The 15,187-nt window shown below is 42.0% G+C and overlaps 1 protein-coding gene across 6 annotated transcripts in view; it reads left to right on the top strand.

The window, feature by feature from the left end:
• The window catches only part of mllt10 (MLLT10 histone lysine methyltransferase DOT1L cofactor), a 111,917-nt gene extending 97,854 nt beyond the window's left edge, over window positions 1–14,063 (top strand). For all 6 annotated transcript variants that reach the window (XM_088918383.1, XM_088918382.1, XM_088918384.1 and 3 more), the window contains 7 exons: window positions 1,071–1,252; window positions 4,168–4,374; window positions 4,795–4,871; window positions 5,810–6,180; window positions 7,712–7,808; window positions 9,859–10,083; window positions 11,584–14,063. In XM_088918383.1, the coding sequence (XP_088774509.1) occupies window positions 1,071–1,252; window positions 4,168–4,374; window positions 4,795–4,871; window positions 5,810–6,180; window positions 7,712–7,808; window positions 9,859–10,083; window positions 11,584–11,628 (1,204 nt within the window). In that variant the 3' untranslated portion in view covers window positions 11,629–14,063. The remainder of the gene's footprint in view (window positions 1–1,070; window positions 1,253–4,167; window positions 4,375–4,794; window positions 4,872–5,809; window positions 6,181–7,711; window positions 7,809–9,858; window positions 10,084–11,583) is intronic.
• Window positions 14,064–15,187: the final 1,124 nt, after the last annotated feature.

Here is a 15,187-nt window from a genome sequence, read left to right on the forward strand (position 1 = left end):
GTTTTCTAAGTATAATGTGGATATGTGCTCATAATGTATTTTAATGTAACTGACGCATGAAACTTAAATGGGACTAGTTTATACATCTAGTTTAATTCTTTAAAATGTCAAGCGTTATTATTTGGACTGAAAACCTTTGTGAATTATTATTTATTAATTATGATGTATATTATATTATTAACTATTAACTAAAAAAATGTTGTTTAAACTACTTATTTTGAAGTCCTCATTTTACCAAATATTTTAGCAGACTTGAAGAAATTACTATGTTTTATTAGAAAAAAAGCTGCAGTTTTATTGTTTACTTTCCAATGGTAACAGTCTTTCTGTTCTTTTAGTTGAATGATTGCATATTCTGCATGCTAACTGTGAGCACCTATGCGTAGAGACAGGGATAAAGACCTCTGTTTGCTTACATCACGATGCTGTTCATAAGATGCAAGAAAGTAATACTGTTTTGTCATAAAAGTATACAGGGGCTGCTGAACATAAATAGCTTTAATATTTGGTGGTACTCAACCACAAGGCAACCAAATAAGCATGTAATAACTGTGGTACTATTTACATTTTTACCAGTGCTGTGCACACACAACCAATTTTATCCTCTCCCGTGAGTGGCAGTCTGTTTACTGGTGTATGTGTGTGTACAATGTAGAAAAGCAATAAAGGTGAAGAACAAGAGGAGGCCTTATGGCCCATCTAAGAAATGTTTGGAAAACATGCATTTGCAAAGGAAAATGAGATCTTAAAATGGGAATTGAGGAAATTCAGAAACCACATGTGACTGGTTTAGTTATGGAAATGTAATTGATATTAAAAAGCACACTACAGTAGGTGTCTGTGATTCTAATTACCAGGAGTGGGCATGCATAGTGATTTTGATGATCTCAGCAGCTGTAACTTCATAGGTCTGAATAAGTGTCTGCCTAAACATGAGGGATTTACAGTGTCGTATTGACAGAGGTTATGGAGCCTGGCTTTTATTCTGTTGCCTTTCTTGAATGTCTCTCACTGTAAAAAAAAGACTCCAAAGACGGTGAAGCATAACCGCCCTCTTTTTTTCGATCCAGAAATGCCCACCCTTTCAGCGGCAGCTCTCCGGCGAGCGGACTGCAGATCCGCTATGATCAGTCAGGCGGCGGCGGCAGCGTGGAGAATGTGCCCCCGGTGGCGACCAGCATTGAGCAGCTGCTGGAGAGGCAGTGGAGTGAAGGGCAGCAGTTCCTGTTCCAGCAAGGCACGCCAGGAGACAGTAAGGCCCTTCTCTGTCGCTCTCTTGTCTGGTCAGTGTGGCCTGGACAGCATCGAGCCGCCTGGTACAGAGTTGGGTTGCTGTATTCGTTCACAAGATTTCTGCTGCTTATGTAGTATTCTTAAAGGTGGGAGGGTAACTCTCAATAGTCTAGTTTGAGAGGTGACTTCATTTTTGTTCAATGTTGAGTTTCCTTAAGGGTATTATTTAAAGGTGAAGAATGTTGTGAAATCAATTGTTAACCAGTTCCCACGCTTTGATAAAACAATAGCATTTCTTCACCTAAAATGTTCATTTTGCCTTTCAGTCTCTCAATTCTGTTCTAAAAGCTTGACAATATATTTGCTCTTTAAATATAGTCTGTAGATGTGGACATAATGAAATGTACTACATTTTGTTTAATTTCGCCATACTACTTTTAATCGGCTTGCTGTAAGATGTATGTGCTAGAATCAGTTTTGAAAAGGGGTTTTAAGAACGTGGATGATGCCATTCAGTTAGTTTAGAACGTCAAAGGCTGTGTCCCTAACAAGGGGACTGTGTCACCAAAAATTGGCTCATCGTCTGTTTAAGTATCACTTGCGCGGGAACGGAGTCTGAAATATGGTACCTGCCCATTCCACACCGACTAGAAGAAGACAATGCTACAGGTTTTGGTCTTTCACCAATTTTCAAAGCTGATGGCGCAGATTATATGTTGATTAATTGTAACTCACAAGGCACTGCTTTCTCCTTTGGTACAGTAAGAGGGGATTCCATTTCGAAAAGCACCAGGTCTTGAAAACATTATTGGTATCCAGTGGCATTTTTCTTGTCTAAGCACTACAGTTAACAGCACCACCTGGTCCAAGTAATTGGAATCCATTAAGCACCCAGGTTTCTGGTTTTACCGAATGTAATATTAACGTATTCATTATCCACGTATCCCCAAGACAGTTTTGGTCTGTGTTTCAGGTATCCTACAACTCAGTTTTCAGATAAGTTTGTAGTTGTTTTCTGAAGCATAAACATAACTATTTAGGGGTTCTTCTTTTCTTTTACAAGATTCTCTTGTGTTTATAATAAGCAGAAGAAACTGACTTGTTATTCGTGATTTAGGGAAACAGCTTTACAGGTTACCTTGAGTGTTTATGTGTAGTTAAACTGAATAATTTCACCTAGTCAAGTAATAACACGGTTTTATAGCATATTTGACATTTTTGAGGGAAAAAAAATCAAGTATGGCGCTCAAACGCCATTCTGTCAGCACATGGGTAAATGTCTGAGTTTGTTGGATTTGATTTGATTTCCCAGGTTTTACGGGTTTTTTGTCCATCACTAATTGCCTTTTGTCTTTACCGTCATCACTTCCAATTGTGACTTAACTAAACATTTCTGGTTGTTTGCTCTAAATGAGGGGAACTTTGTTGTTGCGGCCGTTTCTGAATGGCACTCTGATGAAAATGCTAATTGTGAGGAAATTCATGCAGGGATAATCCTTTTAAACAGGGGAGCTGGAGGACAGGTCTAGCGCAGCTCTGTGGCGTCTCATTTGAGCACACTGAAGGTCCCTTTGTGCCTTCTTGAAGAGAGGGATGAAAAGCTAAATCCTTGGGAAGTGACCAGATGGAAGTACACTCATATGGTCTGTCAATGGCAAGCCCAGAGGTCACGCCGAATAAATGGGACTTTTGAAAAATAACTCATTAGGTTTTTTGGAGGAAACAGCCCTCACTTTAATACACCCATTCGCACGCATTACATTGTGTTACACGGTGTTGTTTGTAGATATTGGTTCACACGTACTTTTTGTGGAGTTACAAACTTGCTAGCTGTTTATTTAATAGAGTCAAGTAGATGCCATTTCTGAAAGCTTCCTGTGTTCAGTCCAAATGAAAAGTTGTAGATAGTTGGAATTTTTCCACTGTTAACCTGTGCCTCTTGTGGATACTTACTGAATGGTATTATTATCCCAGAAAGAACGAAGTACTGTATGTTTGCACGTGGCTGTTTCTCCCATCTCTCTCTGTGCTAATTCTCAAAGTTTTACCTTCCTCTTTCTAAAAACCTTTTTAGATAAAATGTCTTATCATACACTATCCTCTCAACATCTGGTACATGTGTGTTCTGTGATTTGAACCAGCCCTCTTTAAAATGAATGTTTTCAGCTTTCAGTGCTTGTCTTGGTAAATATTACATTTTTTGTTATGTAAATCAGTAGATTCTAAACAGTCCTCTATTTGTGCTTAAGTTCAAGTGGTGTTCTTTTTGATATTGTGTTATTCTTTGATGCCCAGCACTTTCTGGAACACCTTTCATCAGGCCTGTTGCAAATGTGTCAAATCTGAATTTATTTTGTTTTTGAAACGTTTCAGGCTTGTACCCTTTTCAAAAACATTTGCACAGTTTGCTGAGATATCGGTCAACCAGTTCCGCTGCACAATATATTTAAACTTTTCTGCAGTCAAATGTGAATATACAGTGTACTTCGGCTTGGTCACAAAACTAATCATTTTAGGGCAAAGTTGTGTTTATCTGGTTAAGGAGAAGATATATTTTTTTTGCTATAATGTGTTATGGAATACATTCAATGTTTTACAAAAGAGATGTGGGTTTGTAGGAGTAATTTCTGGAAACAGAATATAGTTCCAAGTGCTCAAGTTTAAACGCAAGAAGCACAAAAAATGTAACAATTGCCAAATACATGAATTCAAAAGAGGGCTGGTTCAGTCACAGAACACACATGTACCAAACGTTGAGAGGACAGCGTATGATCAGGCATTTCATCCAAAATGTTCTCACAAAGGATAACAGCCAGGTAACTTTGAGAATCAGGACAGAGACCGAGCTGGGGGGGCAAACCTGCCGTGCTCGTGAAGCTGGGGAGATGCAGTAGCCGTGGAGCGCTTCTGAGCTTTCTCCCCCTGCCTCCACAGTCCTGGGAATGCTGAAGTCCCTGCACCAGCTGCAGGTGGAGAACCGGCGGCTGGAGGAGCAGATCAAGACTCTGACGGTGAAGAAGGAGCGGCTGCAGCTCCTGAGCGCCCAGCTGTCCGTGCCCTTCCCCAGCGCGGCCCCCAGCCCTGGCACCCCCCCGCAGCTGCCCCCGCCCGTCGCCACTGCCGCCCCCCCCGCCCCGCCTGGTGAGTCCCGCCCGCGGCTCCGCCATGGGCACGGGGCTCGGCTCCAGATCCCTTCTACATTTGGTTTTTTCGTTGTCTACTGGCTGGATTTTTTTTTCGTACTCATTTGAAGTTTCATTCTGTATTGCAGCTGTTAGTGGTGTGTCCCCCCTCCCCCCCCTTTTTTGTGCTTGTTTTGATGTCTGCCTTATTGTTTTGTTACATCTTTTCATTTAGTTCTTAACATGTCTGCACGCCCGTCTCTTTCTGTGTGCTTGCTCTCGGCTGCCTTGATGTGACCGTGCACTCGGGTTTTGGCACGGCTTTCTGGTATTTACATTTTACAGAGTCTCTCGGACTTTTTTGTTTCAGCCTCAGTCCTTTTTAGCCAAGCAGTGGTTTGATGAGTTGATTGTTGATTATTGTTTCTGTTTGTCACAGATGTGTTGAGCAGCAGAAAAAGCCCCCAGCTCAGCAGCAGTTATTTGCCAGACAGCTCCCTTCCTTTAACAATCCAGGTAAATCAATCTGTCCTTTTCTCGCTCAAAAAAATAGATGCCTTTTCTACTATCCTGGATGAAAGCTGGAAAAAGTGATTATTTTTTAAAAGGAAAGTGTTTCTTGGTTTTCTTCAAGGTTGGAAGAAATGTGTGTAATTTCACCTCTGCCATATGCAGAAATGCTGTAGGCAATGCATCGCAGTTCATAAGTTTTAATTACACTGTAGTCTGCTTGCAAAGTATAATTCCCCCACACATAATTTTGAAGTAATCCAGAATTTTACACTAAGCAAGGGCAAATGGCCCTTCCCTGCTGTCACTCTATACCGTTATCATTTCTTGATCTTTACCTGGAATATGAAGAAATGAAAACTGAATAACCTAGTGATTTATGCTGAAAAGCTTTACAGTGCACTCATTTTCCCAAATATTCAAGTGAATCATTCATTTTATTTAATAATTTAATAAAACGATACCTTAGGCATTAGCTGTATTCACAGTCACTTTCAGACAAATAGGAACAAACCTCAGCACTAAAAGGCTTTGGAAACCACCTTGTTGGACTTTTGCAGCGTGTCGCTCTGAGCTTTGTGTGGAGCTGTCAGAGCTGTCAAGTGCTAGTGAAAAAAGTTTTTTACTCCCATGGTATGTTGTCATTATTCTCGGTAAGATGAATAATTGTTGAGGATCACATACATGTTTTTTTTTTGGTAGTAGTGCCTGGTACAATCAGTACCTAGACATTACAGTATGAGGTTGTTTTTTTTTACTTTATTACTAGTCCCTGCTTAAATAACTGCCTGGTTAGAAGCCTTCAACCTACCGTATTATTGTAATGGTGTCAAATAAGCAAATGTGGGGTCCTGTGGCTGTTGTGCTGCCCAGAGTGTTCACTCATCCATGGAGGATGCTGACAGAACGGCTGTCACTCAGCGGCGTCACCTCTCTTCAAGCAGGACGTGACCTCCAGCGGCCAGAGCACCACCAGCTCCTCCACCCTGTCCACCCCTCCCCCCATCGGGCACAGCCCTCCCCAGCCCGGCTCGGGAGTCGCCGCGGTCCAGCAGGTCAACGGAGTGACGGTGGGGACGCTGGCCGGCGGCATGCAGACTGTGACGTCCACCATCCCAACCATGCCAGGCGTCACCGGACTGATAGGAGCCATTCAGGGAGGCCAGCTGGCCATGAATGGGATCGTCGGAGCAGTGGGAGCCCTGAATGGCGTCATCCAGACCCCTCCATCCATAACGCAGAACCCTAGCTCCCTGCCCCATGCCGCCGTGCCTCCCAACGTGTCCCTCCCCATCCCCAGCACGCTCAACAACAGGTACGCTGCCCTCAGTAACTAACGCCCCCGAGGACATCATTAGAAGTCATGGTCGTTCATGTAAACGAGCTGTCCTGAGTGTTCTTGTCAGTGTCAGTTGAGTCTGAGCTATGCATGCAGTAATCCCCTATCATTGTTTCTGGGAGGGGGGTAAAAGCATGAAGACTTCCGGGGTTTTGCATGCGTGTGTGTGCAGCACAGTACCACTGCTGTACTTTGGGTATGAATGCAGCTTCTTCTGCTCCATCGCTGCAGCTGTGCAAGCTTGAGCAGCCTTCTATCTAGCAAAGCTGTATTTATCACCTTTTTAAGGATTATGTTTTTGGAAGCTGTTCACAGGGTTTTCTTTTCTGGTCGAATGGCAGCAGCTTTTAGATTTCCCTTTGGACTCCCAACAGTGAAGGCGCTCACCCGAGGGCAGTTTGAGCTCTCTGAGATAAGCATCCCGGGTTCAAGCCTTGGTCATGTCACGAGCCAATTATGACTGGGGTTCCCCAAGCGGTGGTGCAGGGTTGAGGGTGGGCTCTCTCGGCTCTCAACGACACGGAGACCCCTGAGACCTCCTGGGCACCTGCAGGCAGGCCTGTGGTACCGTCATTGAGGAAAGGGCCTCTATCCAGTTGGCTTTAAACCTCTGGTACAGGGCGGAGACATTAGAAATGAACACAGTTGGCAATTCCCCCCAAAAAATGGTGGATAGCACAGAAAAAAAATCTAAATTTGACAAAAGTGCTACTTTGAAAAAAAGTTTTAAAACAATACAGTCAATATAGTTGACCTTTGCACTTTCTCTTTTTCCGCATTCGTTTACCTGGATTGCAGCAGTACTGCACCATCTAAAGCTAGGTGAGCTATCTGCTGCGGGCATGACAGATGTGGTGAACAGGTGGATATCCGCTTGTATGTGTTCATGAATCCTGTCGCTGTTTTCATTTTCAATATCAAGGTTCAATTGGATTTTCTTTCCCAGATCTATGAAGCAAGTGGGGTTTTTTTGTGTACTAGGTATATAGAAACGATTTCCCTCATGGTGTATTGTAGTTGGCAGGTAAACTAGAATGTCGCTGGGGATAGCTTGAAATTGTAAATGTGTGAAAGCTCCCTGCTGTCCAGTCACTCTCTAGAAGCTGGTTTTCACTTTTTCAAGTTGACCTACTATAGAATTATCTACTCTAATTTAGAGTTGAATGGATTATGTAATGTCCAGAATGCATGGGAACATGTCCCTCACGAGGACTGTCTTCTTCAGAGTGTGGGACAGCATGAAGGAATAGTCTCCTCCTGAACATCATTAATACAAAACATAGTTAATACAGTCAACAAAAAGTTATGATTTTCGCCCCAGGTAAGCTGTAGCGCCGAATTCAGTTTTACCTCGGCGTTCACTTCTCTGGCGAAACACTGAAGGGATTAATGTTTGCAAGAGCGCTTCTCGCTTCGCTGTGTCGGTGGTGTGCTCTGTGGCTGGGCCGGAGGGTACTCCTGCCTGCGCCCTGGTGACTCACTGTCCCGTCTGTGTTTCCCGCTACAGCGCACCCGGCCTGGGGCTCCTCTCGGACCAGCAGAGACAGATCCTTCTTCACCAGCAGCAGCTCCAGCAGCTCTTCTCCTCCCAGCAGCCCATCCCGGTGAGTCTCGGCCCAGGCCGCCTCCACCTGCCTCGTGCCCGCTCTTGTGCGCGGCACTGAGAAATAGGGGCGGCTCCAAGATGGTCGGAAATATCACGCACCCAGGATGTCCATCCATTTTTTTTAACCAGACAGCTGGTCTACGTCTCCTAAGCCAAGCACAGTGGTGTGAAGCTACCATCTGAGGGATTATGACTGAATGCCTCTAAATCAGAATCCCCTGCTGAAGGGTTTTGGAAGAAGAGGTAGGAAAAGTGGATGGACGTGTTGGGACCAGTCTATTATGAGTAAACACATTTTTAGCATTCACTGTTAAATGTGTTATATTTTTCACCTGCAGAGCTAATATTTTTGGACGTTTCCAAAATTTCAAGGTCTTGTCATTAATCTTGAAATGTGAAAATAGCACTATTTGATTGTACATTATCACACAATGATAGATCTCCACAAATTAAGGAAAAGGTGTGTTATGTGTATTTTGTGTATTATGCTAGATTCTACAGACACTAAATGCATGGAACTCGAGGCTTTGTTTGGCACAAAACAACACAATCTACAACAAGATGCACCCACTTTTACTGAGTGTAGAAGTTGATACTAGTTGTATCAGTGTAGAAAGGGGCAAATTGCTCCCTGGAGGACTGCGATGTTTCACCAAAGTATGGAAGCACAAGTTCTGACCCATCTCAGCACCCCAGTTGGGCAGTTTTGCTAGTGTGTCCTGCCTAGTGGTTTATCACCAAGAGTCTGTGTTCTAGTATGGTACTGTGTTGGTCTCTCCAGGACTTCCCCTGGGCTCGAGGTATGCTCTCTCCTGGTGAACACAGGCATCACAAAGCCCTTTTTACAGCAGGGCATTTGTCCATTTCGTCCATTTTCAGAAAATCACTCCATAATGTTCCATTCTGTCAGTGCCCAAGGCAGGGAAACTAGTATCGGAATTCTGTGATGATCGCTCTGGTTTTGGTGCATGTTAGAGCTCTAGATTGATTATTTTATTTGTGCTCTGGAAATGGAATTGGGAAGAACTGCTGGAAATTCTCGACAGAAGGGGAGAAGATGGGGTGACACTGTCTTCACTGCTTGGGGTTATCTGATGAGATAACACTGCCATTTGAGTGACGACTCCCGATGACTTAACAGTTTGTGAGCCTCAGATTTCCCAGAACTGACCAGCCAGCTCATGTGATCTCCACTGTATTTAAAAAAAAAAGATGACTAGGAATGGACCAGAGCAAGAGAAAGGACTAAAAGATTACAAGTGTGGTCCAAAACGGAGATTTTGGTTTGGGGCTGTAGAACTTGTTCCCGATGTCGCATTGATTTCAGTCTTGTTGTCATTGTTTTTGAAGCTATTGCATGTTTATTTCTAAAATGTCAATTACAGTAAAGAAGCCATGTAACCCGCCTTGGTTTTTCCCTGACTTGAGGTGGTACTTATTTTTAGAAATTGCTTGTAAAACTTGCATCAGCACTTTTATCAAATAGATATTATCATTCTTTTCCTTTTCCAAAGATGGAATGAATCATTCATTTATTATGATGAAGATAATACAGCAACAGATCTTATCCAACATTGTCTATGCATCAGTGTGTAGACGCAACCACATTTTGTTTTGGAGTTTTGCACCATTAAAGTTAGGATCAGAAGTTATTTTTCTGCCCCGCAGAAGTTATTTTTGCGGATTGAATTTACAATTTACAATTTACAACGCGGATTGACATTAAACAGCGAGGTTCTGGGTGTCAGGATGATATAATTTCATGTATGCATAGAAAGTCTTAAGACTGTTTACTACTAAAATCTCTTTTATCTCCGTGCTTTCAAAAGTTTGCACGATCTGCAGAACTATTACTTTTGTGACAGGTTTACAAAATGTCAATGATGCACCACAAATGCAAATGAATATCTAGCAGATCATCACATTTTTATTTATTTGTTACTGAAACACTCGACACGCCTTTTCTTTCATGCACGAGTATATGTGATGCCCTTTTCCCGGGGAGACTGTGCTCTGACCTGGATTTCTCTCTCTCTCGGTTTTCTCAGGAGCAGCACCAGGCTCTTCTGTACCAACTGATGCAACACCAGCAGCAGCAGCAGCACCACCATCACCACCAACACCAGCAGCAGCAGCATCACGAGCTCCAGCAGCTCCAGCTCTCCGCCGCTGCCCAGCTGCCCATGAACAGCCTGCTGCCCACAGCGCAGGGCGCCATCACAGCCAACCCCTTCCTGGCCATGCACGCTGACCCAGCTGCACAGAAAACTCCTGTAAGCACCCCCACACTGCCCCAGGCACGCACGCACTCCTGCCCTGCGCGGTGCAGCAGGGTTTCGACATTCGCAAGGGCTCGGTGCAGAGAACCATCACAAATAGCCAAATACTTATCATAACCACGTCCGCTCTTATAACATTGCATGATGTACTACAGTATGTATCATGTATGGTTAAAAGACGACAATCACCTTATATGATCATTAAAGTACTAAATTGTTGGGTTTAAGTAGGTCTAAATAATTTAAAAATAATCACAATCTTATAGTAATCAGCTGAACATGAATCCCTCCTCTGTACTCTCTCACTCTAGCTCGGTGATTAGCATGCCCCGCTGTAATAAAACGAGCAATAAAAGTGAGGTTGTAAACTCCAGCCTGTTGTTCCCCCACGCTGCTGACACTGAACCAAGAGTGTTTGTCACTGTACAAGAACAAGAGCCGTGGGCTGCTGACACCGTACCAGGAGTGTTTGTCACTGTGCAAGAACAAGAGCCGTGAGCTGCTGACACCGAACCAGGAGTGTTTGTCACTGTGCAAGAACAAGAGCCGTGGGCTTCTGACACTGAAACAGGAGTGTTTGTCACTGTGCAAGAACAAGAGCCGTGGGCTTCTGACACCGAACCAGGAGTGTTTGTCACTGTGCAAGAACAAGAGCCGTGGGCTTCTGACACCGAACCAGGAGTGTTTGTCACTGTACAAGAACAAGAGCCGTGGGCTTCTGACACTGAGACAGGAGTGTTTGTCACCGTACAAGAACAAGAGCCGTGGGCTTCTGACACTGGAACAGGCGTGTTTGTCACTGTACAAGATCAAGAGCCATGGGCTGTTGACACCGAACCAGGAGTGTTTGTCACTGTACAAGAACAAGAGCCGTAGGCTGCTGACACTGAACCAGGAGTGTTTGTCACTGTGCAAGAACAAGAGCCGTGCGGGCTTGGGCAGGGAGCAGGGAGAGGATCACTAACTAGGGAGATTAGTCTTGCCTGTTGCGCCGCTGATTTGAAAGTTGCAGTTAAATCTTTGGCTTGGTTTCATCCCGCTCCGCTCTTCTTCCATCCATGAGACTTTTAGCCAGACCGCATCGCAAATAAGTGAATTTGCAAATGTTGAATTCGCAGATGTCAAAAGCCTATTGTACATCGTAGGGAATCCAAGCTGTTTTGCAGGATAATTAATTGGATTACAGGGCTTTTATTTATATTTATCGTTGTGCTGAGGGTGAGAATGGGTGCGTCTTGGGTGATCTCAGGATTGACATGTTCAGAGTCTGGGATTCATTTTAATAAATCTCATTGCTACAGTATGTACAGTGTGAACCATTTTCAGAATGTATCTCGCATGTAAACCAGCACATTTTGAATAATTTTTCATCTTAATTACGTGGGATTGCACAATATCTGTGATTGATCATCCTGATTCATGTTTTAAAACTTTCTTCCAACACCTAGCGCCCACAGAGAACATAACTGAAGTGTTTGCCTTTTTCTTTTTCAGCGACTAACAGAAAAAACTGGACCCGTTGTACAGGAGAAGAGTTGACGGAGGATTTCACTGTACTTGCAATAGGATAGCACTTCATCAGCCTATCTCTCAACATGGAATGAAATATCTGAAGAAAACTAGATGCAGTTCTTGAAAGAGAAGAAAAAGTTACCCGGCTTTATGTACCATTCCTTAAAGGCAATGGACTTAAAACTCAAATGTTGCTTTCTTGCACTAAATTGGAATTAATAATTTTAAATACTTCAGGGACTGCAAAGAGAACATCTACAAAACATGTTTTTAAATAGATCAGTTCAATTTTTTTTTTCTCAAGGAACTGGATAGCTTTTCCTCAGCTAGTATTTAATATGGAACTGTTATGGGTCTTTGACATAATTAGTGCTTGTTATAGTGTTTGACATGTGCATGTGAGAGTCCTGAACTGTGTCAACTGGTGCTTTTACTTTGCCACTCTTTCTAAGGTATGATGGTTCAAAGGCTTTACCTTTGCTTAAAGAACAAGTAGTGAAAAATAGATATGAGTACAGTGCAACGTCATGTATCCGACTCACTAGGGACCATGGATCAGAGAGATATGTGAAAAGATAGGATAATTGTATTGGGAAAGAGATGACATACAGATTGATTTCCAAGTAAAATTAAAGTACAAACCTCCTTAAAGGTGGGGAAAGGGCTTTATTTTCACCACCGTGTGAAACAATAAGAATACATTGTTGTTTACAATGTAAAGGTCAAAATAAAAAAGGTGGTTCGATGGAACACTTACTACATACATTCAGGCCTTGTATTCAGTGGTTTAACTCAGAGAGAAGTCTTGAGAAATTTTCCATTTAAACGTTGCCCGTGTCTGCTGTCCAGTAAACAGGCTTCTGTTGTGCTGGATCCACCCCAGAATTCCCTTCCGACCACTCTGGAAATTGCTGGTTTGCATTGTTGGTTGCGAAGTCACTCGTAGGGGGAATCCCAGTATTCCGACGGTGTGCTTCTTGAAGCTTTGTTTTCTTCAGCTACAAAATAAGGTTAATCAATCTGCTGTCTCTTTCCTCCTCGTTACTTAGACATTACCCCTGTACTGGGCTTCTCCAACAAAATAATTCAGGATGGTTATGCGGTGGTCAGGTATGGGGCGTTGTACTTTACTCCATGCTAGCCTGTAAACGTATGTGCTTTGGAGACTCAAGACTGGGCAAAGTCAGTTGTATAGATTTTCAGTTTACAGGGTTCTAAACAGGCGGTAGCCTAAGAGCTTGGAGTGGATACATGCTCCGTGGCTTTTAAAGGATCACCCTTTATGGCCTTAGGTTCTGTAGGTTTCTAAAGAGTTGGGGTAGCTACTAGTAAACAAAAGTAGAAAAGATGGATTTACTATTGTTAGGGAGTGTTCCTTTGAGAGTAGTGGAAGCTATCGAATCTCAGCCCAAGTGCCTGTTGCTAAGTCCATTGTTCACAGAATAGCTCAGGGGCTCTGGATGCTTTAGCCTGCACTCAGTCGCAATTCCTGTCATAGCAATGTTCCACTATACCAGCAGCCAGTAATGAATTCATATCAATCACTCTGAATATACTCAGGCGATATGAGAAATCATAACCAGGTTGATATTTACTTTGCCTCTGTCCATAGACTAAAACCCTCTGAGAATGAGTCTGTTGAATCTTTTACAATGTTACTGCATTTCTGAATTTTGAAGAAAACAATTTTTGCTTTATAATTTATTAATGTTTTGTAAAACAAGTGCAAGACCACATTTTGTCTGACCTATTCATTCTTGAGAAGCAGAAGGTCTTTTCTACTACTGTACAGTTGTGTTCAAACAAATGTATAGCTTGGGTTATCTTGTACCATACATTTAGCAAATTTCTAATAATGACAAAATATATTTCCTAGGTGGAAAAAAAAATCTACAAATCGTAACCTTGAGAAGTCCCTTAAACTATATCACTGTAAATAATTTTTCCCCACTGTGTACAGAGCTAAGGAAACATTTTGGGTTATGGAAAAAACCTTAAAAGGTTTGAATTGCACAGTTTTACCTCGTTTCTGTATATAAGTGTATGTGATTCTCATTGGTGTTGTGAAGAGGTCTAAATGCAACCTCAATTTTTGCTTTAAAATATTTCTATCAGCTATGTGAGCAATGACTGGACACAAAAGTATTAATTTATTTTTATATATGCAGGGAAATTTTAGAAGCTGTGGCACCATTTTTTCTGGAATCAAAATAGTGTGCGTTGTTTTGTATTACTTTTAGCCCATAGATTCTCAGTTGTATATCGATTTTTGTACAGCATTTGAAAATTCTCAAGGGTTTATATTTCACTAAAAACACCAAAACGTTTTTTTTAAAAAAGCTCTTTGTAAATGCTGTTGATTTATATTGCGTTTGTAGTGAGAACCCTTTGTTAAATATTGAAATTATGTAGTGTTAAGCAGTTGTTCCAAATTTATAAATTAAAAACATGTTTTGTCTATTTAACTGTGTGATTATAAAGTCCTTCTACCTCTGCCCCTTGTTGTAAATCCCTTCCCTTCGTACTTGAAAAACAAATGGTGCTGTGTATATACTTTAGTAAATGTTTTAAAGTATTGCGGTATGTTTTTCTCATTTTCTTAAAGTGTTTCATTAATTGGCATGAAAGGGGAATTTCTGTCTTTGTCATCAAAGAGTTTACTCTTCAGCATGACTGCAACAATTATGTGAATGGCTTGATTAGTTTTCTAATTAACTTAATTATAATTTCCTGAGGAAATGCCCACCTAACAGATTTTGCATTGTGTAGCTTTCATCCACTTTGGCAGTTCAGTACAATTCAAGACCTTCTGTTAAGCTGCCATATGTACAAAGGTTAATCTCCTTTGATGACAGTTCAGTCTCTCATCACTACTTGCTTTGGGCTACAGATTGCAATGACAGAAGAAAGCCTAAAGCTTGTTTTTTGCAGTCCAATTGTTTGGATGAACTACCCTTGTTGAGTAAGTAATTCTGTATAACCCTACGAATTCTGTACCTTCTGCAAAACCCAAAGCATAAGATTGTGCTGAAGGACTTATGCCCTTTTCAGTTTTCACATGGTACAAAACCTGAACCATTAGAAAGAATCCTAGTAGTCGACCCAACAGTGGATGAATCGAGGAAGATTTAGCTGTGGATACGTCATTTTAAAACCAAACATTGAGACCAGGCTGAAAATGAACAAGAACGTTTTTCTTGTACTGCCAATTGGTAATAAGGAGCGATTGTGACTAGAAATAAATCCAGTTCTAGCCAGCCTGCCAAAAGATGTGTAGATTTGTTGTATTTAGGATTTGCCATTCTTTCGTCACCATGTCCATCAAACACATATAACGACATTGCTTCATCATTGCCACCATGATACAAATCCTTCGTAGTTCTTAATTCAGGTGACATACAGTAATATCCTTAGATGTAGCTTTTCAAAAGACTCGGTCTGTGTTTCCAGTGCTACATACTAGCAGTATATGTATAGTGTCCATCAGTACTGGAAGTACTGTGACAGTGCTGCAACTAGATCAAGAATATTAGCCACATGATGAAGCAAAATACTTTTGATCCAAATACTCAAAGCAATGTATTTT

Source organism: Atractosteus spatula, chromosome 6, assembly GCF_055471065.1.
Source record: "Atractosteus spatula isolate fAtrSpa1 chromosome 6, fAtrSpa1.hap1, whole genome shotgun sequence".
NCBI classification, from domain to species: domain Eukaryota; kingdom Metazoa; phylum Chordata; class Actinopteri; order Semionotiformes; family Lepisosteidae; genus Atractosteus; species Atractosteus spatula.